We start from the raw sequence: 27589 nt of genomic DNA, 5'->3' as shown, positions 1-27589 counted from the left end.
GTGAATTGTAATTTCTACAAGTAATTTTAATATTTAGAACTCTAAAAAGATATCATTGTGTGGTTTTTTCATTTATTATGAAATTTGTGTCCATTCTGCAGGGAGCTAAGTGAAAGAAATCTCTCGGCCATCGGCCAATGTTCCCCGAAAAGGAACCTCGCCTCGAAACAAATGCAAGCAAAAATATGTAAAGAACTGCAATTCAATTAAATAAAACCCGAGATAACTTGAATAATCGTTTAATCTTTTTGAAATTTTGCAATAAAGAAACCCACAGTGTCCAAATCGTTGCCGGGACCAAAGCGCTGCAGCAGCTTCGATTGAGCGGTCTCCAGATCCGGGAGTGGCAGGCCGGGACCCCCGTACCGAGGTGTGGCATCCAGCAGACGTAGTTCGGGATACTTTCTCAGCGCCCAGGTCACAATGCTTTCGCACTCGGCCTCGGTGACTGTGCAAGTGCTGTAGACGAGGATGCCGCCAGGGCGCAAAAGTTGGACAGCCTGTGCCAGAAGACGACGCTGAATGTTTGGATAGGATTTCAAGATCTTGGCCTGCTTAATGCTGCACAATAGCTGCGGACGGTTGCCCAGACCACTGCATGGGGCATCCAGAAGAATGCGATCGAAGCTGGCACATGGAAAGGGTGGAGCGGCTGGGCACGACGAATCGCTCGACGCGGCTACTGCTTTTGTGGAGTCAAAGACGTGCGCCTGTATGCTCCGATAGTTGTTCCCCAGTTTCCCCAGCATGCCGCGCACACGACTCGCGGAGTTATCCAACGCCACGACGCACCCCTGATCGCCCATTAGCTCTGCTATGTGAGTGGTTTTGTTGCCCGGAGCGGCGCACATGTCCAGGATGCGTTCACCAGGCTGTGGGTCCAGGACACGCACGCATACAATAGAGGGCAGATTTTGCAGCAGGGCGTCTGCGCTGCTGAGGTCCCCAAGCGAGGGCACTCCACTGACATTCGATTGCATTTCAACGGCGATCCCTGTGGGAGCTTCATCCTTGTCATTGTACAGTTGATAGCGTTGCATTAGCACCTTGCCCACGCCCACATAGACCTTTTCCGAGTTCTCGTAGCGCGTGGTCATCCCTCGCTTGCATTTGCCGGCCAAGTCAGCATAGACATTGACGCATTCCTGCAGCTGTGTGTTCGACTCCATGGCCATAACGCCGGGGGCATAAATGTGAGCTCCCCGCAGCAGAGCAGCTCCGCAGCTGGTGTCCACAATGACCTCTTTGAGCGTAGGATCGGGTACGGACAACGCCAGTTCCGCCTCAAGGGGAGCTATGCACAGTACTTCGGGCAGATCCGCCAGGCCATAAATCCTCGGAGCCTGCTGGCCACATGGATATCTCCTTGCTAGATGCTCCTCCAATTGCGCCTTGTGCGTGTCTACATTGGTGCGCAGTCTGTTCACCCTGTACGTGGTGACACGTGGAGTCCGACAGAGCCATTCCAATAGTTGCGACACAGCCGCCGACTGAATAAAAACATTATATGAGATCAACAGTTTTAATATTTGAAAACCAGTGTTGCCTTATCGTTTTTGTGCACATGGTGCAAGCCGTAGAAACAACATTCTCACATTGACTTTAAGAATTTCGGCTTCCAGCAAACTGTTGCTCAGAAACGGAGTTTTTGGGTAGAACATGGGGCGCCAAGTTAGTTAAATACTTCGCCTCAACCAACTGTGAACTAACAAAAACAGGACTTTCTAAGGCCGACTGTAATAAAGTAAACATACATATGTATGTACGTATATGTTTCATTTCGATATCTATCATTTGCGTGCGTATAAATTTCGATATTTATTGAAGAAGAGACGTGGCAGCATTTCAAAGCATATACCATCTGTAACATTGTCGTCTCACTCTAACACACGCCATGCCACAACGTTTATGTTGGTGAGTTTGCAGTTTTTTCAACGGCAAGTGTATTCTCGGTCAAGTTTTTTTTGCTCTGTGATTTTTGACATTTCCAAGCAGAAATTTCTAAAATTTCCGCTCAAATTTGTGTGCATTTGATTCAATTAGTTGGTGCGTATTTGACTTTAGTCAAAATCAGGGGTAGTGTATGAGTAAAATGGATTTATTTCCTTGGTCTAAAGTGTGGACAGTGTTCGTGTGTTCGTATTAGTGTAAGCCATTTCTACACACACACACACACACAAACATACCCACACACAAACTTAGAACGTACACCGCTGTGGGGAGTTTTGGTGATAAATAGTATCGGAAATCGCCGAAAATGTATCGTCTAAAAATTGTTTATTAACTTGCGCACTACAAATTATCAAAGTTCCTAAATTGTTTTTTGTTTATTTTTTTTTACTTGTTTACTTCATATCGAACATTTGGTAAATGTATTATATAATTTCAAAGTTTTTTCGACTTTGGCCCCTTGATAAAAGAATTAGTAATACTTATCGCCCATCACACATTCCTCATATCGATATTTTTTCCATCATATTTCTCTTCACAATTCGGTGTGTGGTGTGTTTGGCAGCAGAGAAAATTTAATAAAAGGAAAATCCACGAAAGAAGCTCAAATAAATCGGTAAATAAAACGTGTAATGTGCAGTTAAAAAATCCCAACCTGGATTCATTGACACTAGTGCAGAATACACAGAATATTGCACTGTATTTAAAAAAACAAGGTCTTGCCGCCGTCGCATTTCACCAACCTCAAAGGGAGAAAAAAAGCATACGTCACTCACACAGACGCACACTAACCACGTATAAATTTCAGAGCAAAGGCTCTCTCTGCATCCAATTTGAAATTTACCGACAAGAAAATCTAAATATGTACATATACTGCTGATGCTATCCTGAAATCCGCCGTATGTGAGGATACAATAGGGATTTCAATTCAATTGGCACAGGGCGTCCGGTCCGACTCGACAACGTAATAGGCAACCCTAGAGTGTGGCTCATGGGTGTGTGAGTGTGTGCGTGTGCAGGGTGTTGGTGTAGCTGCCGTCGCTTCTTGTCGTCGTCGTAGTCGTCGTCGCTTGGCAAATAAAAGTTGCTACGTGTAGTTTTCGTTTTCTTTTCCGGCATACAATTTCTACTGTTCATTTCTCCATTTTGATTAGTTGATCCGAAGCAACATAAACACAAAACTTTGGTAATTATCACTAAATTTGAGTGTATCTCAAAATTTGCGTGATGTTTCTTTTTTATTTGCGCATTATGTTTCGTTGGCAACGCTTTGCTGTTCGTGCGCGAGGGGAGTGCGACGAAGAGCAGGGGACATCGTCTTCGGTTCTTTAATTAAAACTTTAATTGAATTGCACATTGGAGCAGGAGAGAGTGCTGGTTGTACAAATGTAACTCACACACAAATCCACTCGGAGCCACTTGGACTCTGTAGCTGGTCGCCGGGTGACTCACCGCAGATTTAGAACTTATACTCTCCGAGATTGCGAATTTCCATCTAGCCTCTCGCCCCTGGCTTTATCATTTTACGCGCATTCCAGCTTATACACGTTTCGTGAATGAGACGGGGTGGAGAAAAGGCGACCCTCCTGCAGTGCCTCCGACTCGTCATCGCCTCCCAACAACAAAAATCAATATCTTATCAGCGGCGGCGGCCGCCGACATCGACATTCACAGCCAGCAAAGCGGGCAACACATTGATATTATGGGCAAAAAATACTATACTATATTTCCCAAACGGCCGAGCTTTTTTTTTTAAGTTGCGTTTAATTTGCGTTGTTTTTCAAAGCAAAGCTCATGTCCGAACAGTTCCATGGGATTGTTGCTAAATTTCATAAGCGAATTGTTGTGACTCAGTTGTGGAAGCAATCAACACGTCAGCTTTGGGGTAAACGATTAAGCCAAACAAAGGAGTCTCTGCCTCGGGGCCCAATCTCAGACAGCTCGAACAATTCAGTGGGAAGGGCCTAACATAACATCACATCATAGCATCTTTTGTTTTATTTGTCACTCGAATCAGTTCCAGTTGCCACAACGATAAGTGAAGTTCAGTCCTGTACCATATGCCGGCATTATTGTTTAATTTTAATATCGATTTTGTTTGGTTTATTTGCAGATTCTCCAAGTCCAAGCACACAAGTCCAGAGTTTGCATATTATCAACAGCATTTGCAACTCGGATTTGAACTTGTAATAATTCCAGCCAAGCAAGAAGGCCACCAGCAGCAGCAGCAGCAGCATAACCGATTTCCTACTTCTCCAATCAAAAGAATCGAAATAAAAGCAAGCAACTATGGGAAACGTATTCGCCAATCTGTTTAAAGGCCTCTTTGGCAAAAAGGAAATGAGAATATTGATGGTCGGTTTGGATGCCGCTGGTAAAACCACAATTCTGTACAAACTCAAATTAGGCGAAATTGTTACAACGATACCTACCATTGGTAAGTGGACTAGCAACAAGCTAGCTAGCAATTGTAGCTACTTTTCTCCTCGGTACTCATTCTCATGTGTGTTTTCTCTCTCTTTCACTCTCTCGACTCGGTTCCGACTAGGTTTCAATGTGGAGACTGTAGAATACAAGAATATTAGCTTTACAGTGTGGGATGTGGGCGGCCAAGACAAAATTCGTCCATTGTGGAGGCATTACTTCCAGAATACACAAGTAAGTGACTGGATCTTGGCACCTATCGCATCCAGAGACCCCCCGCCCCTTCCTTCTAGATGATGTTAACAACTTGTTATGATTAATACTATGATTATTCAAAGTTTATTTTGTTTCAAGACGGGACTGATATGTACCCCCCACACCCCCCAAAAACAGATAGATCATTGCTTCAATTCTCCATGGATTCACTAATTGGAATACATTTTTGTTTTTTCTTGTTACAACAGGGTCTTATCTTCGTCGTTGACAGCAATGACCGAGAGCGTATCGGTGAGGCGAGAGAGGAATTGATGCGCATGCTGGCGGAGGACGAGCTTCGGGATGCAGTCTTACTAATATTCGCCAACAAACAGGTAAGCATGCGAATTGCGAACCGAATCGGTTGCCACATAACACACCAAAGCGGTGACAAACTCCATTAACGAATATGTGTGAAACAGAAAATGTATGCATACATACATACGTTGATAAGAGCCGGCAGTTGTTGCAAACATATGTGTGTATGCCAGCCGATGGCAGCAATAGACCGTGCACCTTTGTTGATTATGTGGCACCGCCAGAGACCCCCTCCTAGATGATGTTAATAACTTGTTATGATTGATACTATGATTATTCAAAGTTTATTTTGTTTCAAGACGGGACTGATATGCCAATTATTGTCACCACACAGAATATTTCTTGCAACTATCCCAAAATAACCTCAAATAAACCCATTTTTGTATTGAATCGTTGTAGGATCTGCCAAATGCAATGAATGCGGCTGAAATTACCGACAAGCTCGGTTTGCACTCACTCAGAAACCGCAACTGGTACATTCAAGCGACGTGTGCAACTAGCGGCGATGGACTCTACGAGGGACTCGACTGGTTGTCCAATCAGCTGAAGAATGCTAATCGCTAATTAAACATACACTAAAACTACAACCACAACAACAAAAAACAACAACAGCAACAACATAAATACACACTAACTTTGATTTCAAGCAAAGCAGAAACAGAAGCAGAACCAGAAAACAACCAACATCAACGTCAGAAACACCAACAGACAGACAAAACAGACACAGGAAAACGGCGGAAATCCTATCCTCATCAAGAAGGAACACCAACAACAGCAACAACAACAACAACAACAACAACAACAACAGCAACAACAGCAACAACAACAACAGCAACAACAACTACAACAGCAACATAAACAACAAGAGTAGAGATCTTCGCATAACTTAAAAGGCTCCTTCCTGTCCGTTGAGAACACAAGAAATTGAAATTGCAAGAACAGATCTTTTCAAGCAGCATCAGCATATAAAAGAACGCTATTATTTAATTTAAATTTATATACATAATTATTGGATGTTTAAAAACGAAACGATTAAAAGAGAAACCCCAACCAATCGCAAAAGAAAAAAAGGAAACAAAACACTAAAGTATATGGTAAAAAATGTCTTTTTTTAAGTTATTTTTGTCCTCTCTCCCTCTCCCCCCCTCATCAATATATATTTCTTTTTAATTTTATAAATATAAAAGTAATATTAATGAGAAGTAATAAACAACAAAAACCATTTTAATTTTTAACACTTTCGTTTCGTGTCGTCGCTTGGCAAAAAACAAAAAAAAGAAAACCCATAAAACAAACACACGCATATACATAAAACCATATTAAAACGGAAAACGTACTATTTAAAAGGTAATTCTAAATAAAATTTAAATAAATAAAACCGGCTGGACATTTTTATAATACGAAATAAATAATAATTTTTTTTTGACAATACCCGTTTTCTTTTGTTGTGGTCTATCGATAACGATATTTTCAAGCGTTTGAAGTTTTGCAACTCTGTTCATTTTGACGATTGACGTTTTTCCACACTAGCTACCCCAATTTGTGTTAATGCATGAAAAATTCACCCCGAATTGTGAAGTTGTTTCAATTATTAAATAAAAAGAAAACTCAGCATGTCTGCAAAGCAAAATTCAAAGAAATTCAAGTGGGCGTTGGACTTTAATGGAAGGTAAATGCAATTTTGAATTGAGTATTTAATATGTGTATGAGCGGCACAAGAGATATTTTCACACCCCATTTCGTTTTTCCCGAGCAGCAAAAATTCGGAAATTCCATCTCCGCTGGGCTACAATCCCAGTGCAGTGGTAAATCAAACCGAAGTCGTACGCGATCAGCGTTTGGTTATAAAGAAATCATGGGATCTGGCTCTAGGACCGCTGAAGAATGTAAGTGTCTAGTCGACCATGCAGGCTCCATGCTGGACGTAATAACCTTTGGATTCATTGCAGATACCCATGAACCTGTTCATCATGTACATGTCCGGCAATTCTATATCGATTTTCCCTATTATGATGGTCGGCATGATGCTGGTGCGGCCAATCAAGGCAATGTTCACAACCCAAGTTACCTCGAAAATGGCCGAAGGCGCCCAGGGAACTGGTCAGCGAATTGTCTACTTTCTGGGAAACCTGGCCAACGTAGCGCTGGCCCTTTACAAATGCCATAGCATGGGCCTGTTACCCACACACGCCTCTGACTGGCTGGCCTTTGTCCAGCCCCAAACTCGCTTGGAATATTATGGAGGAGGAATATCATTTGTCTAGTTTGTAATTGGTGGCGAGTATGTACATTGAACGTCACTTTATTTGATCATAGTAGATACATTTGTTTAAATTAAAACCCTAACATGGCATTTTTCAATCATCCAAGATCTTCTTGGCCTCCTTTTTGATGTCATGAACGATCTGTTCAGCGGCCGATCTGTGGAAAGTAAAACGAAATTAGAATGCGTTCAGGCGCACTTTAATTTAACTAATATTTAACCTAATTTATTGGATAAATGAGTCCCCTATGATCTGTTGATCTGTTGTTCTCCCTCACCAAATGATAATTAATAACCACAACCAAAGGTCGGTCTAATGTTTTATTCTAACAATGAATTTTTGTGGTGCGACTGGTGGTAGTGAACGACAATGCCCGTAAGATTATATCTAATCTGGAATTACTTTTTCTTGTTGTCGTCAATTAGCTCTCGTATCTTTTCGTTCATTCGCTGGACCAGCTTTTGGGGGTCATCCACACGGGGCACCTGGAAACAGATACCCACCCATACATAGTTTTATTATTTTCAGTAGAGACAATTTAAGTGTAGGGGTGGTAGGCGTACCTCATAGTTTTGAGATATGTAGATGCCCGTGTAAATTCCGGCTCCAAATGTCAGCTGCAAGGGAAGACGGACAAAAAGAAAACTGTTAAAATTTGTTGCATTGGTTGGTTGGTCCCACTTCTGGCTGACCAGAGAGAAGTACAGTGTTCGTTTGAAGTTCCAGAATGGCTTTTTTGGGCAGTAGGGAATCGTGTCTTGCATCTCAGGGCAGCAGCTGTAGGAGGGGCGGCCGTTGCCCGCTCCACATCTGGCTTTCATCAGTTGCAGACCGACTCCAAGCAACTTCATTATTGTGAAATTTATGTAAAACTATTAATTTTTATTGATTTGACCAAAGTAGATAACTTTTTGAAGCTTTACCAGTTGACATTTTTCCAAGAGATTACTGTGATTTGATTTGGGGATTGGGTTCGTTGTCGCCTATTATATAACCTTGAAAGCGCTTGTCTAATATCCAAATTTGTATGTTTTTGTTGGCCAAAAGGTTGTTTTGATGATGACGAGGTACCGCGGCAACAACGTCACCGCCGCAAAAAGAAGAACCACAAATTGATGATATATCCATAAACCTGATGCTTTGTATTTATGCACACATAAATGGGCTTTTCTTTGCACAAACGCTGTGCTATAATATTAGAAAATGCAACTTACCAAAAACTTAAGCATTGTCGAATAATTGAAGCCACTTTTGCCTTCACCCGCCGCCAGTTTAATATGTGTAAGTGAGAGTGTGTGTGTGTAAGAAATGTCAAACGCAGATTTGCGTGTGTATGTGTGGGCGAACAGCTGATTTCACTTTTAACTTTTTACTGAGATTAGATAATCTCAGTTAGTGCTGCTGGCGTGCTCTGCTCTCTGGTTGTACAATTACTCTACGAAAAAGTGTGTTTAAGTTGCACTTGATAGCCGATTTAATAAATAATTTGCCTCTAAGGGGCTATTCAAATGCAAGCGACAAGCGCTACTATCAAGAGTGGTGGACTGGGAGAAAATGATATAGACACAAGGAAAACACAAACAGCCAAAAATAAAACTTGTTCGTGGCTGTCAGGTTCAGTGTGGTAAATATATCTCTGTCTGGACAGCTAAAAGCCATAATTAATTTGCATATTTCCAGCTTTCTAAATTAAAATTAAAGCCTCAGTCTTTTTTCGGGAAATTTGTTCAAATATTTCGTTTCTTGCGCCAAATTTTCTTCACCGTTTTAGTGCAGCCCTGCCATGATGAAACGTTTCGCAGCACTACTGCCAGAAGTTTTTACAGAAATTAAAGAAAATTTAAATTAAATCAAAATCCGTTTCTGGAAACCTTAGAATCACACTCCGCAGAGAGTGGAATGGTATTCTTTTAATTTTACTATGCATACATATTAATTTGTACAGTAAACGACGTTAGACATGAATTGCACACTGCACAGGTAACATTTAAATTCAGAAAATACACTAACTTAAGCCTATAGACGGTCATCGGACGGGATGCATGTTCATCGTTGCACAGTTTGTGTGTCCACTAGGCAGTCACTGCAGGCCGCGTCTTAAGGTAGACGAACAGCACTACAAATAACGCTAAGACGCCCATGGCCGGCAAAACTATTGTACGAATTTTTCCTTGAATTTCCACATTATCTAGTTTACGCTCCTTCTTCTGCTTGCGCGTCTCCTTGACCTTGCCTTTCAATTGACGCATTTTCTGTAATATCGAACTATTAAGCACACGATTATTTGATTATTTGATCCACTTACGCTTTGGCTGGCAGTACCACACACCTGTGGGGGAGAAACTTTGGTGACGTGTAGAGTTTTTTTAATGCGTACGCTTGCGTGTTCTTCTGCATGTGGATATGTATAATTAGAATAACAACAAACACGTGAGACAGAGCGGGAACGACAAGTTGGTCGATTCTACCTCTACGCTCAACAAGTTTTATTTGTTAGCCCCAAAAGAAAGTTCGTTTTTTGTAGTCGTTTTTGGTATGTCAATTATTGACACAGCTGATTCGAAACTCAGTGCTGTAAAATGACAGTTTTGACGGGCGCGCATTTTAAATTAAGTGCACAAGTACTTTTACTTTGGCAAAATTTCGTGACGCTACTTTTGGACGGGGTATGCTCTCCGTGCCGGGATTCACACAAAGTTTTATTTCTGAATGTTGTAGCTGGAATAGAAAGTCTCGTGGTTCAAGAATTATTCAAGGGTTAAGCGGCACAAAAAGGTTTCTGTGTTTATTGCGCATTTTAAATTAAGTGCTCAAGTACTTTTACTTTGGCAAATTTTGTGACGCTACTTTTGGACGGGGTATGCTCTCCGTGCCGGGGTTCACACAAATTTTTATTTCTGGATGTGGTAGCTGGAATAGAAAGTCTCGTGGTTCAAGAATTATACAAGGTTTACGCGGCACAAGAAGCTTTCTGTGTTTATTGTTTTTAGATTAACAGTGTCAAGCTATATCCCGGATCGTAGTCATTTGTGGGTGTTCCTTGAGGCTCTTCTACGGAACCGCACGTGGCTGATTGCTGCGTGATGGTGAGTGTAGGTCTTCTCATCGGTTGGTGACCAAGGTTGCGGAGGAGTGCAGTCGCTCTGTGAGGCGTCATGATGAGGAGGATACAGTACGCTTCGAGAGACGAGAACGGAGGATAAGGCACGTTCAGAGGGAACCCAAATGGACTGCCCCGATGAGCTCCAGCGACGCGGGTTTTATTTCCTGAAGTTAGCTGTTGTTCCCAGAACTCGCAAATAGAGGTTGACACTTTCGGGGTGTCTGAAAAAGGAACACTTACTTAAGAAACGAAAAAGACCAGTTCGACCTGAGAGCGGGCATGGTATTTTGCTGTTCGGTCAGTCACTAGACCCAAAAGGAAAAAGTGTTGACCGCAGTTAGCGAGCAATGGTTGAGCCTCTTGCTTGGGGCAATAACATACAGTTTGTAGATGTTTCTGTTCTTACTGCGAATATGTCGCAAACGAACATTATGGATTAGATCCCAGGGTCTTCGGCTCTGGTGTTCGCCTAACGCCTAACGGAGCCAGCATCCGAGGCTTTGACCTTAAGTTCTCCGTGTCCTACGCCGCTCTGGAGGTTTTCCCATTTTAAATCAGTTGGCGCATATTATTTTTCAGGGCTCCCTCAGGCGTTTGGGTGTTGCCAGATCGATACTGCATCCACGATCGCGTGCATCGCGCCAGCAGATGGTATATTATTTAGCTACCTGCACACTCTACGACGTACGACGTAAGTGCTTCGCAGGTGCATACATTACCGAAATCGATTCCTTGTTTTCCCCTCTATTCATCTTTTCCATTGACAGTTTTTACTTGGTTCTCCTTTTTTTATTCCTTCCAGCTCTATTCGCTGAGACCCTCTCTGGCCACAAGTTGATATGCCTCGATCTCCTCCTCTTAGCAGGTAAAGTTATTAAGTTATTATTTATTCATTTACTTTATTTAACTCTTCCTCTCATTTCAGCAGGTTGCCCCCTTCGGATGCCAGAAATACCTCTGGCGTGACCGTGGACACCGTTATGACCACCATCGCTTACCAGGAGGGTGACGCATTCTTCTGACGGCCTTTCACTCCAGGAACCTGACCGGTTGACAACGCTAACTCTCGGCTCCTGCGCACGGGTTCACGATGCCACGAGGGGTGCGTGTCAACATAACGTGTGAGGCTGTGTCGTTTGGCCTGGGCGACCTTTGGGTCCAGGCACTGCCATGGCAATCTGCCTTGCGTCCCACGCTGCTTTCTCCGCCTTTCCAGTCCGCTCTCCGTCCACTCCATCCTCTCGGGAGGTCCAAGGGATGTCTTCTTGGCTCAACTGTGGCAACCACTGGCTGCTACTGACATGCTACTGGCCATAGCCATGATGTCACTGCTGTGCCGCTAAGTCGACAACGTGGTGTCACGTCCGTTGCAGCATGGACAAGTGATCAACGGTGCACGCGCACGGAAAGTATTGTGAGCAACCCCCCATTCACACGCCGTCGAATCAAACGCTGGGCTTAGAGACGCGTAAGTAAATCAGTATATAAATATGGACATATTTTAAGATGTATCTTCCTTCACAGAGGACTAATCGGATTACCACGAGCCGAGTCGTACCACCACAGTCCTATCAGACAGCAGGACAGAAGCGAACCCTTTGCAAGATCCCAACCTAACAAGTCATCGTCATCCTTCGACCTGGCCATCGACAACAAGTACTTTGACTATGACAATCAAGAGAGGAGCTACGCGGGCTACTAGACTCTAGATAGATTTCGTTGTTGTTAAGTTTAGGGATATACGCGTCCATATATGTATTTAGATAGTAGATACAAATGTTTCCCACTTGTTTATTTATTTATACTAAGCTAAGTAATGACGAATAAAACTATTGAAAAATCATCCTTGCTGTATCCTGTATCGGAACAACTATCCAGATTACAAAAGGTGTGGCACGCCCAGACCGGTTTACAAATAGCGGAGAAAACTAAATGTTTTTGATTGGGAAAAATGTCCTTGATCCTTGATAAGGACTTCATTAAATCAGGGAGATTTTTTCGACCGCAGGAAGCCGTCGCACGCCTAGATCGGCTCACTAATAGCCGGAAAAACTATATTTGTATGGCAGGTGTTGTTAGCGAAGGATCAAGGACATTTTTTTGATTACAGAAATCCGTCGCATGTCGCGATCGGGCAACGAATAATGGAGAAAACAAGATATATATGCCTAGGGAAAATATCCTTAATCCTTGGTCCTTGATAAGGACTTCATCAGATTAAGGATGTTATTCCGAACACAGGAAGTCTTCGGACGACTAGATCGGGCTTCAAGTAACGATGAAAACAACAATAGTTGTTGTTGTACAACAACAACTCTCAACGACCAAAGAAAATATGAAAAAAACGTAAAAACAAATTTAAAAGGAATTTAAAAAAAACCAGCGACCTTCCGTTGATTTCTGTTTGCCTGGTATCTGCCTTTGAGCGGCCTACGAAAATATGAAAAAACGAAAAAATAAAATTAAAAGGAATTAAAAAAAAACCAGCGGCCTTTTGCTATTTCTGTTTGCCTGGTATCCCAGATTTGAAATTAACGTTTTTCTCCCTTTGAGCGGCCAAAGAAAATATGAAAAAACGTAAAAATAAAATTAAAAGGAATTAAAGTAAAACCAGCGGCTTTTTGCTATTTCTGTTTGCCTGGTATCCCAGATTTGAAATTAACGTTTTTCTCCCTTTGAGCGGCCAAAGAAAATATAAAAAAACGTAAAAATAAAATTAAAAGGAATTTTAAAAAAACCAGTGGCCTTCTGCTATTTCTGTTTGCCTGGTATCCCAGATTTGAAATTAACGTTTTTCTGCCTTTGAGCGGCCAAAGAAAATATGAAAAAAATTAAAAATAAAATTAAATGGAATTAAAAAAAACCAGCGGCTTTTTGCTATTTCTGTTTGCCTGGTATCCCAGATTTGAAATTAACGTTTTTCTGCCTTTGAGCGGCCAAAGAAAATATGAAAAAAATTAAAAATAAAATTAAAAGGAATTAAAAAAAAACCAGCGGCTGTTTGCTATTTCTGTTTGCCTGGTATCCCAGATTTGAAATTAACGTTTTTCTCCCTTTGAGCGGCCAAAGAAAATATGAAAAAACGTAAAAATAAAATTAAAAGGAATTTTAAAAAAACCAGCGGCCTTCTGCTATTTCTGTTTGCCTGGTATCCCAGATTTGAAATTAACGTTTTTCTGCCTTTGAGCGGCCAAAGAAAATATGAAAAAAATTAAAAATAAAATTAAAAGGAATTAAAAAAAAACCAGCGGCTTTTTGCTATTTCTGTTTGCCTGGTATCCCAGATTTGAAATTAACGTTTTTCTCCCTTTGAGCGGCCAAAGAAAATATGAAAAAACGTAAAAATAAAATTAAAAGGAATTTTAAAAAACCAGTGGCCTTCTGCTATTTCTGTTTGCCTGGTATCCCAGATTTGAAATTAACGTTTTTCTGCCTTTGAGCGGCCAAAGAAAATATGAAAAAACGTGAAAATAAAATTAAAAGGAATTAAAAAAAAACCAGCGGCTTTTGGCTATTTCTGTTTGCCTGGTATCCCAGATTTGAAATTACCGTTTTTCTCCCTTTGATCGGCCAAAGAAAATATGAAAAAAATTAAAAATAAAATTAAAAGGAATTAAAAAAAAACCAGCGGCCTTCTGCTATTTCTGTTTGCCTGGTATCCCAGATTTGAAATTAACGTTTTTCTCCCTTTGAGCGGCCAAAGAAAATATGAAAAAACGTAAAAATAAAATTAAAAGGAATTCAAAAAAAAAAACCAGCGGCCTTCTGCTATTTCTGTTTGCCTGGTATCCCAGATTTGAAATTAACGTTTTTCTGCCTTTGAGCGGCCAAAGAAAATATGAAAAAAATTAAAAATAAAATTAAAAGGAATTAAAAAAAAAACCAGCGGCTTTTTGCTATTTCTGTTTGCCTGGTATCCCAGATTTGAAATTAACGTTTTTCTCCCTTTGAGCGGCCAAAGAAAATATGAAAAAACGTAAAAATAAAATTAAAAGGAATTAAAAAAAAACCAGCGGCCTTTTGCTATTTCTGTTTGCCTGGTATCCCAGATTTGAAATTAACGTTTTTCTCCCTTTGAGCGGCCAAAGAAAATATGAAAAAACGTAAAAATAAAATTAAAAGGAATTAAAGTAAAACCAGCGGCTTTTTGCTATTTCTGTTTGCCTGGTATCCCAGATTTGAAATTAACGTTTTTCTCCCTTTGAGCGGCCAAAGAAAATATAAAAAAACGTAAAAATAAAATTAAAAGGAATTTTAAAAAAACCAGTGGCCTTCTGCTATTTCTGTTTGCCTGGTATCCCAGATTTGAAATTAACGTTTTTCTGCCTTTGAGCGGCCAAAGAAAATATGAAAAAAATTAAAAATAAAATTAAATGGAATTAAAAAAAACCAGCGGCTTTTTGCTATTTCTGTTTGCCTGGTATCCCAGATTTGAAATTAACGTTTTTCTGCCTTTGAGCGGCCAAAGAAAATATGAAAAAAATTAAAAATAAAATTAAAAGAAATTTAAAAAAAACCAGCGGCTGTTTGCTATTTCTGTTTGCCTGGTATCCCAGATTTGAAATTAACGTTTTTCTCCCTTTGAGCGGCCAAAGAAAATATGAAAAAACGTAAAAATAAAATTAAAAGGAATTTTAAAAAAACCAGCGGCCTTCTGCTATTTCTGTTTGCCTGGTATCCCAGATTTGAAATTAACGTTTTTCTGCCTTTGAGCGGCCAAAGAAAATATGAAAAAAATTAAAAATAAAATTAAAAGGAATTAAAAAAAAAACCAGCGGCTTTTTGCTATTTCTGTTTGCCTGGTATCCCAGATTTGAAATTAACGTTTTTCTCCCTTTGAGCGGCCAAAGAAAATATGAAAAAACGTAAAAATAAAATTAAAAGGAATTTTAAAAAACCAGTGGCCTTCTGCTATTTCTGTTTGCCTGGTATCCCAGATTTGAAATTAACGTTTTTCTGCCTTTGAGCGGCCAAAGAAAATATGAAAAAACGTGAAAATAAAATTAAAAGGAATTAAAAAAAAACCAGCGGCTTTTGGCTATTTCTGTTTGCCTGGTATCCCAGATTTGAAATTACCGTTTTTCTCCCTTTGATCGGCCAAAGAAAATATGAAAAAAATTAAAAATAAAATTAAAAGGAATTAAAAAAAAACCAGCGGCCTTCTGCTATTTCTGTTTGCCTGGTATCCCAGATTTGAAATTAACGTTTTTCTCCCTTTGAGCGGCCAAAGAAAATATGAAAAAACGTAAAAATAAAATTAAAAGGAATTCAAAAAAAAAAAACCAGCGGCCTTCTGCTATTTCTGTTTGCCTGGTATCCCAGATTTGAAATTAACGTTTTTCTGCCTTTGAGCGGCCTACGAAAATATGAAAAAACGAAAAAATAAAATTAAAAGGAATTAAAAAAAAACCAGCGGCCTTTTGCTATTTCTGTTTGCCTGGTATCCCAGATTTGAAATTAACGTTTTTCTCCCTTTGAGCGGCCAAAGAAAATATGAAAAAACGTAAAAATAAAATTAAAAGGAATTAAAGTAAAACCAGCGGCTTTTTGCTATTTCTGTTTGCCTGGTATCCCAGATTTGAAATTAACGTTTTTCTCCCTTTGAGCGGCCAAAGAAAATATAAAAAAACGTAAAAATAAAATTAAAAGGAATTTTAAAAAAACCAGTGGCCTTCTGCTATTTCTGTTTGCCTGGTATCCCAGATTTGAAATTAACGTTTTTCTGCCTTTGAGCGGCCAAAGAAAATATGAAAAAAATTAAAAATAAAATTAAATGGAATTAAAAAAAACCAGCGGCTTTTTGCTATTTCTGTTTGCCTGGTATCCCAGATTTGAAATTAACGTTTTTCTGCCTTTGAGCGGCCAAAGAAAATATGAAAAAAATTAAAAATAAAATTAAAAGGAATTAAAAAAAAACCAGCGGCTGTTTGCTATTTCTGTTTGCCTGGTATCCCAGATTTGAAATTAACGTTTTTCTCCCTTTGAGCGGCCAAAGAAAATATGAAAAAACGTAAAAATAAAATTAAAAGGAATTTTAAAAAAACCAGCGGCCTTCTGCTATTTCTGTTTGCCTGGTATCCCAGATTTGAAATTAACGTTTTTCTGCCTTTGAGCGGCCAAAGAAAATATGAAAAAAATTAAAAATAAAATTAAAAGGAATTAAAAAAAAACCAGCGGCTTTTTGCTATTTCTGTTTGCCTGGTATCCCAGATTTGAAATTAACGTTTTTCTCCCTTTGAGCGGCCAAAGAAAATATGAAAAAACGTAAAAATAAAATTAAAAGGAATTTTAAAAAACCAGTGGCCTTCTGCTATTTCTGTTTGCCTGGTATCCCAGATTTGAAATTAACGTTTTTCTGCCTTTGAGCGGCCAAAGAAAATATGAAAAAACGTGAAAATAAAATTAAAAGGAATTAAAAAAAAACCAGCGGCTTTTGGCTATTTCTGTTTGCCTGGTATCCCAGATTTGAAATTACCGTTTTTCTCCCTTTGATCGGCCAAAGAAAATATGAAAAAAATTAAAAATAAAATTAAAAGGAATTAAAAAAAAACCAGCGGCCTTCTGCTATTTCTGTTTGCCTGGTATCCCAGATTTGAAATTAACGTTTTTCTCCCTTTGAGCGGCCAAAGAAAATATGAAAAAACGTAAAAATAAAATTAAAAGGAATTCAAAAAAAAAAACCAGCGGCCTTCTGCTATTTCTGTTTGCCTGGTATCCCAGATTTGAAATTAACGTTTTTCTGCCTTTGAGCGGCCAAAGAAAATATGAAAAAAATTAAAAATAAAATTAAAAGGAATTAAAAAAAAAACCAGCGGCTTTTTGCTATTTCTGTTTGCCTGGTATCCCAGATTTGAAATTAACGTTTTTCTGCCTTTGAGCGGCCAAAGAAAATATGAAAAAACGTAAAAATAAAATTAAAAGGAATTAAAAAAAAACCAGCGGCCTTTTGCTATTTCTGTTTGCCTGGTATCCCAGATTTGAAATTAACGTTTTTCTCCCTTTGAGCGGCCAAAGAAAATATGAAAAAACGTAAAAATAAAATTAAAAGGAATTAAAGTAAAACCAGCGGCTTTTTGCTATTTCTGTTTGCCTGGTATCCCAGATTTGAAATTAACGTTTTTCTCCCTTTGAGCGGCCAAAGAAAATATAAAAAAACGTAAAAATAAAATTAAAAGGAATTTTAAAAAAACCAGTGGCCTTCTGCTATTTCTGTTTGCCTGGTATCCCAGATTTGAAATTAACGTTTTTCTGCCTTTGAGCGGCCAAAGAAAATATGAAAAAAATTAAAAATAAAATTAAATGGAATTAAAAAAAACCAGCGGCTTTTTGCTATTTCTGTTTGCCTGGTATCCCAGATTTGAAATTAACGTTTTTCTGCCTTTGAGCGGCCAAAGAAAATATGAAAAAAATTAAAAATAAAATTAAAAGAAATTTAAAAAAAACCAGCGGCTGTTTGCTATTTCTGTTTGCCTGGTATCCCAGATTTGAAATTAACGTTTTTCTCCCTTTGAGCGGCCAAAGAAAATATGAAAAAACGTAAAAATAAAATTAAAAGGAATTTTAAAAAAACCAGCGGCCTTCTGCTATTTCTGTTTGCCTGGTATCCCAGATTTGAAATTAACGTTTTTCTGCCTTTGAGCGGCCAAAGAAAATATGAAAAAAATTAAAAATAAAATTAAAAGGAATTAAAAAAAAAACCAGCGGCTTTTTGCTATTTCTGTTTGCCTGGTATCCCAGATTTGAAATTAACGTTTTTCTCCCTTTGAGCGGCCAAAGAAAATATGAAAAAACGTAAAAATAAAATTAAAAGGAATTTTAAAAAACCAGTGGCCTTCTGCTATTTCTGTTTGCCTGGTATCCCAGATTTGAAATTAACGTTTTTCTGCCTTTGAGCGGCCAAAGAAAATATGAAAAAACGTGAAAATAAAATTAAAAGGAATTAAAAAAAAACCAGCGGCTTTTGGCTATTTCTGTTTGCCTGGTATCCCAGATTTGAAATTACCGTTTTTCTCCCTTTGATCGGCCAAAGAAAATATGAAAAAAATTAAAAATAAAATTAAAAGGAATTAAAAAAAAACCAGCGGCCTTCTGCTATTTCTGTTTGCCTGGTATCCCAGATTTGAAATTAACGTTTTTCTCCCTTTGAGCGGCCAAAGAAAATATGAAAAAACGTAAAAATAAAATTAAAAGGAATTCAAAAAAAAAAAACCAGCGGCCTTCTGCTATTTCTGTTTGCCTGGTATCCCAGATTTGAAATTAACGTTTTTCTGCCTTTGAGCGGCCTACGAAAATATGAAAAAACGAAAAAATAAAATTAAAAGGAATTAAAAAAAAACCAGCGGCCTTTTGCTATTTCTGTTTGCCTGGTATCCCAGATTTGAAATTAACGTTTTTCTCCCTTTGAGCGGCCAAAGAAAATATGAAAAAACGTAAAAATAAAATTAAAAGGAATTAAAGTAAAACCAGCGGCTTTTTGCTATTTCTGTTTGCCTGGTATCCCAGATTTGAAATTAACGTTTTTCTCCCTTTGAGCGGCCAAAGAAAATATAAAAAAACGTAAAAATAAAATTAAAAGGAATTTTAAAAAAACCAGTGGCCTTCTGCTATTTCTGTTTGCCTGGTATCCCAGATTTGAAATTAACGTTTTTCTGCCTTTGAGCGGCCAAAGAAAATATGAAAAAAATTAAAAATAAAATTAAATGGAATTAAAAAAAACCAGCGGCTTTTTGCTATTTCTGTTTGCCTGGTATCCCAGATTTGAAATTAACGTTTTTCTGCCTTTGAGCGGCCAAAGAAAATATGAAAAAAATTAAAAATAAAATTAAAAGGAATTAAAAAAAAACCAGCGGCTGTTTGCTATTTCTGTTTGCCTGGTATCCCAGATTTGAAATTAACGTTTTTCTCCCTTTGAGCGGCCAAAGAAAATATGAAAAAACGTAAAAATAAAATTAAAAGGAATTTTAAAAAAACCAGCGGCCTTCTGCTATTTCTGTTTGCCTGGTATCCCAGATTTGAAATTAACGTTTTTCTGCCTTTGAGCGGCCAAAGAAAATATGAAAAAAATTAAAAATAAAATTAAAAGGAATTAAAAAAAAACCAGCGGCTTTTTGCTATTTCTGTTTGCCTGGTATCCCAGATTTGAAATTAACGTTTTTCTCCCTTTGAGCGGCCAAAGAAAATATGAAAAAACGTAAAAATAAAATTAAAAGGAATTTTAAAAAACCAGTGGCCTTCTGCTATTTCTGTTTGCCTGGTATCCCAGATTTGAAATTAACGTTTTTCTGCCTTTGAGCGGCCAAAGAAAATATGAAAAAACGTGAAAATAAAATTAAAAGGAATTAAAAAAAAACCAGCGGCTTTTGGCTATTTCTGTTTGCCTGGTATCCCAGATTTGAAATTACCGTTTTTCTCCCTTTGATCGGCCAAAGAAAATATGAAAAAAATTAAAAATAAAATTAAAAGGAATTAAAAAAAAACCAGCGGCCTTCTGCTATTTCTGTTTGCCTGGTATCCCAGATTTGAAATTAACGTTTTTCTCCCTTTGAGCGGCCAAAGAAAATATGAAAAAACGTAAAAATAAAATTAAAAGGAATTCAAAAAAAAAAACCAGCGGCCTTCTGCTATTTCTGTTTGCCTGGTATCCCAGATTTGAAATTAACGTTTTTCTGCCTTTGAGCGGCCAAAGAAAATATGAAAAAAATTAAAAATAAAATTAAAAGGAATTAAAAAAAAAACCAGCGGCTTTTTGCTATTTCTGTTTGCCTGGTATCCCAGATTTGAAATTAACGTTTTTCTCCCTTTGAGCGGCCAAAGAAAATATGAAAAAACGTAAAAATAAAATTAAAAGGAATTAAAAAAAAACCAGCGGCCTTTTGCTATTTCTGTTTGCCTGGTATCCCAGATTTGAAATTAACGTTTTTCTCCCTTTGAGCGGCCAAAGAAAATATGAAAAAACGTAAAAATAAAATTAAAAGGAATTAAAGTAAAACCAGCGGCTTTTTGCTATTTCTGTTTGCCTGGTATCCCAGATTTGAAATTAACGTTTTTCTCCCTTTGAGCGGCCAAAGAAAATATAAAAAAACGTAAAAATAAAATTAAAAGGAATTTTAAAAAAACCAGTGGCCTTCTGCTATTTCTGTTTGCCTGGTATCCCAGATTTGAAATTAACGTTTTTCTGCCTTTGAGCGGCCAAAGAAAATATGAAAAAAATTAAAAATAAAATTAAATGGAATTAAAAAAAACCAGCGGCTTTTTGCTATTTCTGTTTGCCTGGTATCCCAGATTTGAAATTAACGTTTTTCTGCCTTTGAGCGGCCAAAGAAAATATGAAAAAAATTAAAAATAAAATTAAAAGAAATTTAAAAAAAACCAGCGGCTGTTTGCTATTTCTGTTTGCCTGGTATCCCAGATTTGAAATTAACGTTTTTCTCCCTTTGAGCGGCCAAAGAAAATATGAAAAAACGTAAAAATAAAATTAAAAGGAATTTTAAAAAAACCAGCGGCCTTCTGCTATTTCTGTTTGCCTGGTATCCCAGATTTGAAATTAACGTTTTTCTGCCTTTGAGCGGCCAAAGAAAATATGAAAAAAATTAAAAATAAAATTAAAAGGAATTAAAAAAAAAACCAGCGGCTTTTTGCTATTTCTGTTTGCCTGGTATCCCAGATTTGAAATTAACGTTTTTCTCCCTTTGAGCGGCCAAAGAAAATATGAAAAAACGTAAAAATAAAATTAAAAGGAATTTTAAAAAACCAGTGGCCTTCTGCTATTTCTGTTTGCCTGGTATCCCAGATTTGAAATTAACGTTTTTCTGCCTTTGAGCGGCCAAAGAAAATATGAAAAAACGTGAAAATAAAATTAAAAGGAATTAAAAAAAAACCAGCGGCTTTTGGCTATTTCTGTTTGCCTGGTATCCCAGATTTGAAATTACCGTTTTTCTCCCTTTGATCGGCCAAAGAAAATATGAAAAAAATTAAAAATAAAATTAAAAGGAATTAAAAAAAAACCAGCGGCCTTCTGCTATTTCTGTTTGCCTGGTATCCCAGATTTGAAATTAACGTTTTTCTCCCTTTGAGCGGCCAAAGAAAATATGAAAAAACGTAAAAATAAAATTAAAAGGAATTCAAAAAAAAAAAACCAGCGGCCTTCTGCTATTTCTGTTTGCCTGGTATCCCAGATTTGAAATTAACGTTTTTCTGCCTTTGAGCGGCCAAAGAAAATATGAAAAAAATTAAAAATAAAATTAAAAGGAATTAAAAAAAAACCAGCGGCTTTTTGCTATTTCTGTTTGCCTGGTATCCCAGATTTGAAATTAACGTTTTTCTCCCTTTGAGCGGCCAAAGAAAATATGAAAAAACGTAAAAATAAAATTAAAAGGAATTTTAAAAAACCAGTGGCCTTCTGCTATTTCTGTTTGCCTGGTATCCCAGATTTGAAATTAACGTTTTTCTGCCTTTGAGCGGCCAAAGAAAATATGAAAAAAATTAAAAATAAAATTAAAAGGAAATTAAAAAAAAACCAGCGCCTTTTTGCCTTGTTCTGTTTGCCTGGTATCCCAGATTTGAAATTAACGTTTTTCTCCCTTTGAGCGGCCAAAGAAAATATGAAAAAAATTAAAAATAAAATTAAAAGGAATTAAAAAAAAAAACCAGCGCCCTTTTGCCTTGTTCTGTTTGCCTGGTATCCCAGATTTGAAATTAACGTTTTTCTCCCTTTGAGCGGCCAAAGAAAATATGAAAAAACGTAAAAATAAAATTAAAAGGAATTAAAAAAAAACCAGCGGCTTTTTGCTATTTCTGTTTGCCTGGTATCCCAGATTTGAAATAAACGTTTTTCTGCCTTTGAGCGGCCAAAGAAAATATGAAAAAAATTAAAAATAAAATTAAAATGAAATTAAAAAAACCAGCGGCTTTTTGCTATTTCTGTTTGCCTGGTATCCCAGATTTGAAATTAACGTTTTTCTGCCTTTGAGCGGCCAAAGAAAATATGAAAAAAATTAAAAATAAAATTAAAAGGAATTTAAAAAAAACCAGCGGCTGTTTGCTATTTCTGTTTGCCTGGTATCCCAGATTTGAAATTAACGTTTTTCTCCCTTTGAGCGGCCAAAGAAAATATGAAAAAACGTAAAAATAAAATTAAAAGGAATTTTAAAAAAACCAGCGGCCTTCTGCTATTTCTGTTTGCCTGGTATCCCAGATTTGAAATTAACGTTTTTCTGCCTTTGAGCGGCCAAAGAAAATATGAAAAAAATTAAAAATAAAATTAAAAGGAATTAAAAAAAAAACCAGCGGCTTTTTGCTATTTCTGATTGCCTGGTATCCCAGATTTGAAATTAACGTTTTTCTCGCTTTGAGCGGCCAAAGAAAATATGAAAAAACGTAAAAATAAAATTAAAAGGAATTAAAGTAAAACCAGCGGCTTTTTGCTATTTCTGTTTGCCTGGTATCCCAGATTTGAAATTAACATTTTTCTCCCTTTGAGCGGTCGCAACTTGAAAGTTGTTGTTGTACAACAACAAAAATTTGTACAACAATTGACAACAACAACTTTTGTTGTTTTCTCCGTTATTTTAGGCCCGATCGGGATGTGCGGCGGCTTCCTGTGTTTGGAATAACATCCTTGATCTGATGGAGTCCTTACCAAAGACCAAGCATGAAGGATATTTTCTCCAGACATATACATATATCTTATGTTCTCCCCTATTTGGGACTCGATTAGGGCCTGCCATGGCCCGGTGTGATCAGAATGTGTCCTTGATCCTTTGGTAGGGACTCCAACAACCCCAACCATACATTTTTAGTTTTCTCGGCTATTTGTGGGACGATCTGGGCATGCGGTGCCTTCTTGTGATCCAAAAAATATCCCTGGCCTATTGGAGTCCTTTTCAAGGACCAAGGATCAATGATACTTCCTGCAGACATATATATCTTGTTTTCTCCCCTATTAGTGGCCTGATCGGGGGTTGCCATGGCCCGCCGTTATCAGAATAATGTCCTTGATCCATCGGTAAGGACTCAAACCATTTTCTGGGCTATTTGGGCGATGGCTTCCTGTCATCGACAAAATGGCCCTGATTAAATGGAGGATCTTTATCAAGGATCAAGGACCTTTTCAACAATAAAAAAAATTGAGTTTTCTCCGCTATTTGTGATCCGATCTGGGCGTGCCACACCTTTTGTAATCTGGATAGTTGTTCCGATACAGGATACAGCAAGGATGATTTTTCAATAGTTTTATTCGTCATTACTTAGCTTAGTATAAATAAATAAACAAGTGGGAAACATTTGTATCTACTATCTAAATACATATATGGACGCGTATATCCCTAAACTTAACAACAACGAAATCTATCTAGAGTCTAGTAGCCCGCGTAGCTCCTCTCTTGATTGTCATAGTCAAAGTACTTGTTGTCGATGGCCAGGTCGAAGGATGACGATGACTTGTTAGGTTGGGATCTTGCAAAGGGTTCGCTTCTGTCCTGCTGTCTGATAGGACTGTGGTGGTACGACTCGGCTCGTGGTAATCCGATTAGTCCTCTGTGAAGGAAGATACATCTTAAAATATGTCCATATTTATATACTGATTTACTTACGCGTCTCTAAGCCCAGCGTTTGATTCGACGGCGTGTGAATGGGGGGTTGCTCACAATACTTTCCGTGCGCGTGCACCGTTGATCACTTGTCCATGCTGCAACGGACGTGACACCACGTTGTCGACTTAGCGGCACAGCAGTGGCATCATGGCTATGGCCAGTAGCATGTCAGTAGCAGCCAGTGGTTGCCACAGTTGAGCCAAGAAGACATCCCTTGGACCTCCCGAGAGGATGGGGAGGAGGTGCCGACGGAGAGCGGACTGGAAAGGCGGAGAAAGCAGCGTGGGACGCAAGGCAGATTGCTATGGCAGTGCCTGGACCCAAAGGTCGCCCAGGCCAAACGACACAGCCTCACGCGATAGGAATCAGGGGCGCTCGGGGTTATGTTGACACGCACCCCTCCTGGCCCCTCCTGAACCCGTGCGCAGGAGCCGAGAGTTAGCGTTGTCAACCGGTCAGGTTCCTGGAGTGAAAGGCCGTCAGAAGAATGCGTCACCCTCCTGGTAAGCGATGGTGGTCATAACGGTGTCCACGGTCACGCCAGAGGTATTTCTGGCATCCGAAGGGGGCAACCTGCTGAAATGAGAGGAAGAGTTAAATAAAGTAAATGAATAAATAATAACTTAATAACTTTACCTGCTAAGAGGAGGAGATCGAGGCATATCAGCTTGTGGTCAGAGAGGGTCTCGTCGAATAGAGCTGGAAGGAATACAAAAAGGAGAACCAAGTAAATACTGTCTATGGAAAAGATGAACAGAGGGGAAAACAAGGAATCGATTTCGGTAATGTATGCACCTGCGAAGCACTTACGTCGTACGTCGTAGAGTGTGCAGGTAGCTAAATAATGTACCATCTGCTGAAAAATAACTGAATAACAACTGCGCCAGCTGATTTTAAATGGGAAAACCTCCAGAGTGGCGTAGGACACGGAGAACTTAAGGTCAAAGCCTCGGATGCTGGCTCCGTCTGTTGGCTCCAATTGGAGTGTGCCCATTGGCTTTTTCGCTACGGTCACACTGTGCTCTATCAGCTGGTAATGTGCCCGTCTGTGGCTGTGGTATGGTCTCACTGTGAAGAGCGGGCGCGCCATATTTTTCGAATTTTAATATTTATTTGTGCGGCTGGGCGTCACACCTTATGTTATTTATAATAGCTCTATTAGAATATGTATACTATTAATAATACCTATTCAAACCACATATAGTATCTTATGCTCTTTGTTGCTCTTTGTATGCTCTTGTTTCTCTTTCGCTATTCGGATTTATGCGGCTCGTTTTTGTTATTTTTCAATTTGCCGCTACTGCGTCTGTTGCTTGTTTTTCATTTTCAACTGCGCTGGCGTTGGAAAACATTTTCCCCAATGTAAAAACAGAAATGCCCACCCACCCACACTCCAGACCGACTGATTGGTAACTGATACGGCTACCACTGTCGTCGTCCCGTGTGGGCGAAAAGTGTGCCGCCCACACTAGTCGGGGTGTTCGGTAACCCATTTTGCTTTTTAATTACCCTGCCGCTTTGCTAAGCCCCTGTGGCTGCCTTCTATGTGGCAGCGAACTGGGGAGATATGCCACCAGATATGCCACTAACTGTTGCACCTTCACCTCTAAATGCGATTTCAAAAATGTTTGAACAGTTCCAAATGCTCTTACGGGTCGTCTCTCGTGTCTCTTGTGGCTTTGCCTTTGACTGATTCGTTGGGGGCAGGCAGGCAGTCACTGCTTAGGTTTCTGCAATGATTGGCATTCTGTTCTGGCCTTCTCAGCTCCTCAAATCCCCATCTGCGTTGGCTGCTGGACAACTTTAACGGAACGTAAATTCAATTGTATACATAATATTTGTTTCAGTGGTCAGTCATAGATATTTTCCCAAATCCGATCCCAGTAATCTCCTGGAATCTGGTAAAACTTCCAAACAAAATTCGTCAGTAAAAATTAATATTTGTAAATAAATTTCACAAAAATGAAGTTGCTTGGAGTCGGTCTGCAACTGATGAAAGCCAGATGTGGAGCGGGCAACAACCGACCCTCCTACAGCTGCTGCCCTGAGATGCAGGACACGATTCCGTACTGCCCAAAGAAGCCATTCTGGAACTTCAAACGAACCCTGTGCTTCTCTATGGTCAGCCAAAAGTGTGAAAACGCTCCAATGCAACACACTTTAACAGTTTCCATCTTTCCGCCTTCTCTTGCAGCTGACCTTTGGAGCCGGAATTTACACGGGCATCTACACATCCCAAAACTATCAGGTACAGCTGCACCTTCCAGTCTTAAATTAGCTCTACTGTTACATAAATCTGTTTCTAGGTGCCCCGTGTTGATGATCCCCAAACGCTGGTCCAGCGAATGAACGACAAGATACGAGAGCTAATTGACAACACCAAGAAGAAGTAATTCCAGCTTCGCTTCATATCAGCATCCACCTTCCGACCTACAAAAATTCACTGTTAGAATAAAAAATTGGACTGACCTTTGGTTGTGGTTATTAATTATCATTTGGTGAGGGAGCACAACAGATTTACAGATCATAGGGGACTCATTTACCCAATAAATTAGGTTGAAATAAAGTACGCCGAAACGCAATTCTAATTTCGTTAATTTATTTTCACTTTCCACAGATCAGCCTCTGAACAGATCTCGGATGATGGAAAAATGCCATGTTAGGGTTTTTATTTAAACAAATGTATCGACTTTGATCAAATAAAGTGACGTTCAATGAATATGTACGCCACAAATAAGTGCAAAAGTTAACAAAGGATATTCCGTTCATACTATTCCAGGCGTATTTGGGGCCAGTCAGAATCGTTTATGCCACCAACTGTTGCACCTTCACCTCTAAATGCGATTTCAAAAATGTTTGAGCAGTTCCAAATGCTCTTACGGGTCGTGTGTGTCTCTTGTGCCTCAGTTGTCTCATATGTCTCATGTGTCTTCTGTCTTGTTCCTTTGTCCGATTCGTTGGGGGCAGGCAGGCAGTCACTGCTTAGGTTTCTGCAATGATTGGCATTCCGTTGCGGCGTGCCCCATCTGCGTTGGCTGCTGCTGCTGGACACTTGATGAAGCAATAATAATGCAAAATGTTTGGCCGAGAACCGTTGCAAATCAACCGAGACGCACACGCCCAAGTTTGTGCATCGGTAATGAAGCATCCATCCTTCGCCTCCCCTCTCTTCCCCTCCCCTCCGCCACACCACTTCACTCCTCTCCATCCAGCGATCGTCGGTCGGTCGCCGCATTTTGGCATCTAATTTCGTCCATGGCCATAAAAGGCAGCCCGATCAGTTTGGACACGGATTATTGGCAACTATTTAGTCGGGGGCCCCCAAAATGGCCCAGAGCTGCCAACTTGGCTATGTCGTCACGTCAGGCAGCCCCGTAAATTGAGCCAGCTTTCCACCAGTTGCTCCTTTGATTTGGCCTGAATGTGCATGCGGCCAATGAGCCTGTCCAAAATGCATGTTTCCTGACCAGGCCCAAACAATCTTAGGACAGGCGGCCACAACAACCAGGGAGCCAGAGAGCTGCGATTCTAGTTCTGGCCAACGTTAACATGACTCTCGACTTGTTCGTTAGCAAAATCCAACCTGGTTGTCGTTGATTGGGCCAGAGCTAGAGCTAGAGCCACAGCCAAAGCCAAAGCCAGAGTCAACTATTCGACTATTCGACTGACTGTCCGCCAGTCGTCAG

At 39.3% G+C, this 27589-nt stretch overlaps 7 protein-coding genes and 2 long non-coding RNA genes across 14 annotated transcripts; 4 read left to right on the top strand and 5 right to left on the bottom strand.

The window, feature by feature from the left end:
- Nucleotides 1–62: 62 nt before the first annotated feature.
- Nucleotides 63–1944, bottom strand: LOC108151432 (tRNA (cytosine(72)-C(5))-methyltransferase NSUN6). The gene is made up of 2 exons (XM_017280027.2): nucleotides 1596–1944; nucleotides 63–1490 (listed from the first exon to the last, which is right to left on the bottom strand). Exons 1-2 carry the CDS (start codon nucleotides 1659–1661, stop codon nucleotides 240–242), a joined length of 1317 nt encoding a protein of 438 aa, XP_017135516.1. The 5' UTR covers nucleotides 1662–1944; the 3' UTR covers nucleotides 63–239.
- Nucleotides 1945–1950: 6 nt separating this feature from the next.
- LOC108151433 (ADP-ribosylation factor 1) lies at nucleotides 1951–6175 on the top strand. Of its 2 annotated transcripts, none has more exons than XM_017280029.2 (5): nucleotides 1951–2046; nucleotides 4064–4387; nucleotides 4499–4608; nucleotides 4839–4964; nucleotides 5347–6175. In XM_017280029.2, the coding sequence occupies exons 2-5, from the start codon at nucleotides 4240–4242 to the stop codon at nucleotides 5509–5511; spliced, it is 549 nt and encodes a 182-aa protein (XP_017135518.1). In that variant the 5' UTR covers nucleotides 1951–2046; nucleotides 4064–4239; the 3' UTR covers nucleotides 5512–6175. The 2 variants fall into 2 exon arrangements, with proteins under 2 accessions (XP_017135518.1, XP_017135517.1); XM_017280028.2 differs by lacking the exon at nucleotides 1951–2046 and adding an exon at nucleotides 2468–2566.
- Nucleotides 6176–6450: 275 nt separating this feature from the next.
- On the top strand, nucleotides 6451–7316 carry LOC108153007 (ER membrane protein complex subunit 4). The gene is made up of 3 exons (XM_017282754.2): nucleotides 6451–6616; nucleotides 6704–6833; nucleotides 6897–7316. The coding sequence occupies exons 1-3, from the start codon at nucleotides 6561–6563 to the stop codon at nucleotides 7209–7211; spliced, it is 501 nt and encodes a 166-aa protein (XP_017138243.1). The 5' UTR covers nucleotides 6451–6560; the 3' UTR covers nucleotides 7212–7316.
- Nucleotides 7219–8744, bottom strand: LOC108153010. Of its 3 annotated transcripts, none has more exons than XM_017282757.2 (4): nucleotides 8426–8744; nucleotides 7775–7828; nucleotides 7614–7696; nucleotides 7219–7368 (listed from the first exon to the last, which is right to left on the bottom strand). In XM_017282757.2, the coding sequence occupies exons 1-4, from the start codon at nucleotides 8438–8440 to the stop codon at nucleotides 7305–7307; spliced, it is 216 nt and encodes a 71-aa protein (XP_017138246.1). In that variant the 5' UTR covers nucleotides 8441–8744; the 3' UTR covers nucleotides 7219–7304. The 3 variants fall into 3 exon arrangements, with proteins under 3 accessions (XP_017138246.1, XP_017138245.1, XP_033243389.1); XM_017282756.2 differs by lacking the exon at nucleotides 8426–8744 and adding an exon at nucleotides 7904–8123 and having other exon boundaries at nucleotides 7234–7368; XM_033387498.1 differs by lacking the exons at nucleotides 7219–7368; nucleotides 8426–8744 and adding an exon at nucleotides 7904–8124 and having other exon boundaries at nucleotides 7518–7696.
- A 323-nt stretch (nucleotides 8745–9067) lies between these two features.
- Nucleotides 9068–9755, bottom strand: LOC108153011 (single-pass membrane and coiled-coil domain-containing protein 4 homolog). Its single transcript, XM_017282758.2, has 2 exons — nucleotides 9517–9755; nucleotides 9068–9463 (listed from the first exon to the last, which is right to left on the bottom strand). Exon 2 carries the CDS (start codon nucleotides 9458–9460, stop codon nucleotides 9284–9286), a length of 177 nt encoding a protein of 58 aa, XP_017138247.1. The 5' UTR covers nucleotides 9461–9463; nucleotides 9517–9755; the 3' UTR covers nucleotides 9068–9283.
- A 415-nt stretch (nucleotides 9756–10170) lies between these two features.
- On the bottom strand, nucleotides 10171–10894 carry LOC117186557. Its single transcript, XM_033387497.1, has 2 exons — nucleotides 10696–10894; nucleotides 10171–10535 (listed from the first exon to the last, which is right to left on the bottom strand). The coding sequence occupies exons 1-2, from the start codon at nucleotides 10742–10744 to the stop codon at nucleotides 10198–10200; spliced, it is 387 nt and encodes a 128-aa protein (XP_033243388.1). The 5' UTR covers nucleotides 10745–10894; the 3' UTR covers nucleotides 10171–10197.
- Nucleotides 10895–11051: 157 nt separating this feature from the next.
- On the top strand, nucleotides 11052–12157 carry LOC108153012. 2 transcript variants are annotated; one of them, XR_004471571.1, is made up of 3 exons: nucleotides 11052–11179; nucleotides 11243–11782; nucleotides 11839–12157. It is a non-coding gene; the product is annotated as an uncharacterized LOC108153012 (long non-coding RNA). The 2 variants fall into 2 exon arrangements; XR_004471570.1 differs by having other exon boundaries at nucleotides 11053–11179; nucleotides 11240–11782.
- Nucleotides 12158–23528: 11371 nt separating this feature from the next.
- Nucleotides 23529–24886, bottom strand: LOC108165507. 2 transcript variants are annotated; one of them, XR_001775965.2, is made up of 4 exons: nucleotides 24714–24886; nucleotides 24540–24602; nucleotides 23904–24479; nucleotides 23529–23847 (listed from the first exon to the last, which is right to left on the bottom strand). It is a non-coding gene; the product is annotated as an uncharacterized LOC108165507 (long non-coding RNA). The 2 variants fall into 2 exon arrangements; XR_001775966.2 differs by having other exon boundaries at nucleotides 23904–24476.
- Nucleotides 24887–25771: 885 nt separating this feature from the next.
- LOC108150806 lies at nucleotides 25772–26372 on the top strand. The gene is made up of 3 exons (XM_017279109.2): nucleotides 25772–26024; nucleotides 26098–26151; nucleotides 26210–26372. Exons 1-3 carry the CDS (start codon nucleotides 25866–25868, stop codon nucleotides 26294–26296), a joined length of 300 nt encoding a protein of 99 aa, XP_017134598.1. The 5' UTR covers nucleotides 25772–25865; the 3' UTR covers nucleotides 26297–26372.
- Nucleotides 26373–27589: the final 1217 nt, after the last annotated feature.

This window comes from Drosophila miranda, chromosome XR, assembly GCF_003369915.1.
Source record: "Drosophila miranda strain MSH22 chromosome XR, D.miranda_PacBio2.1, whole genome shotgun sequence".
Classification (NCBI taxonomy): Eukaryota; Metazoa; Arthropoda; class Insecta; order Diptera; family Drosophilidae; genus Drosophila; species Drosophila miranda.
This window is presented reverse-complemented; position numbering and strand designations above follow the sequence as displayed.

Coding starts and splice junctions, on each gene's coding strand:
- LOC108151432 (XM_017280027.2), bottom strand. CDS start 1,661: ATGTTCTACCCAAAAACTCCGTTTCTGAGCAACAGTTTGCTGGAAGCC. Junction 1,491..1,595: donor CCGAAATTCTTAAAGTCAAT/GTGAGAATGTTG, acceptor GTTTTTATTCAG/TCGGCGGCTGTGTCGCAACT.
- LOC108151433 (XM_017280029.2), top strand. CDS start 4,240: ATGGGAAACGTATTCGCCAATCTGTTTAAAGGCCTCTTTGGCAAAAAG. Junction 4,388..4,498: donor TACAACGATACCTACCATTG/GTAAGTGGACTA, acceptor GGTTCCGACTAG/GTTTCAATGTGGAGACTGTA. Junction 4,609..4,838: donor ATTACTTCCAGAATACACAA/GTAAGTGACTGG, acceptor TTGTTACAACAG/GGTCTTATCTTCGTCGTTGA.
- LOC108153007 (XM_017282754.2), top strand. CDS start 6,561: ATGTCTGCAAAGCAAAATTCAAAGAAATTCAAGTGGGCGTTGGACTTT. Junction 6,617..6,703: donor GCGTTGGACTTTAATGGAAG/GTAAATGCAATT, acceptor TTTCCCGAGCAG/CAAAAATTCGGAAATTCCAT. Junction 6,834..6,896: donor CTCTAGGACCGCTGAAGAAT/GTAAGTGTCTAG, acceptor GATTCATTGCAG/ATACCCATGAACCTGTTCAT.
- LOC108153010 (XM_017282756.2), bottom strand. CDS start 8,062: ATGAAGTTGCTTGGAGTCGGTCTGCAACTGATGAAAGCCAGATGTGGA. Junction 7,829..7,903: donor GAACACTGTACTTCTCTCTG/GTCAGCCAGAAG, acceptor CTTCCCTTGCAG/CTGACATTTGGAGCCGGAAT. Junction 7,369..7,613: donor ATTGACGACAACAAGAAAAA/GTAATTCCAGAT, acceptor TACTTTCCACAG/ATCGGCCGCTGAACAGATCG.
- LOC108153011 (XM_017282758.2), bottom strand. CDS start 9,460: ATGCGTCAATTGAAAGGCAAGGTCAAGGAGACGCGCAAGCAGAAGAAG.
- LOC117186557 (XM_033387497.1), bottom strand. CDS start 10,744: ATGTTCGTTTGCGACATATTCGCAGTAAGAACAGAAACATCTACAAAC. Junction 10,536..10,695: donor AACAGAAACATCTACAAACT/GTATGTTATTGC, acceptor TTCCTTTTTCAG/ACACCCCGAAAGTGTCAACC.
- LOC108150806 (XM_017279109.2), top strand. CDS start 25,866: ATGAAGTTGCTTGGAGTCGGTCTGCAACTGATGAAAGCCAGATGTGGA. Junction 26,025..26,097: donor GAACCCTGTGCTTCTCTATG/GTCAGCCAAAAG, acceptor CTTCTCTTGCAG/CTGACCTTTGGAGCCGGAAT. Junction 26,152..26,209: donor ACACATCCCAAAACTATCAG/GTACAGCTGCAC, acceptor ATCTGTTTCTAG/GTGCCCCGTGTTGATGATCC.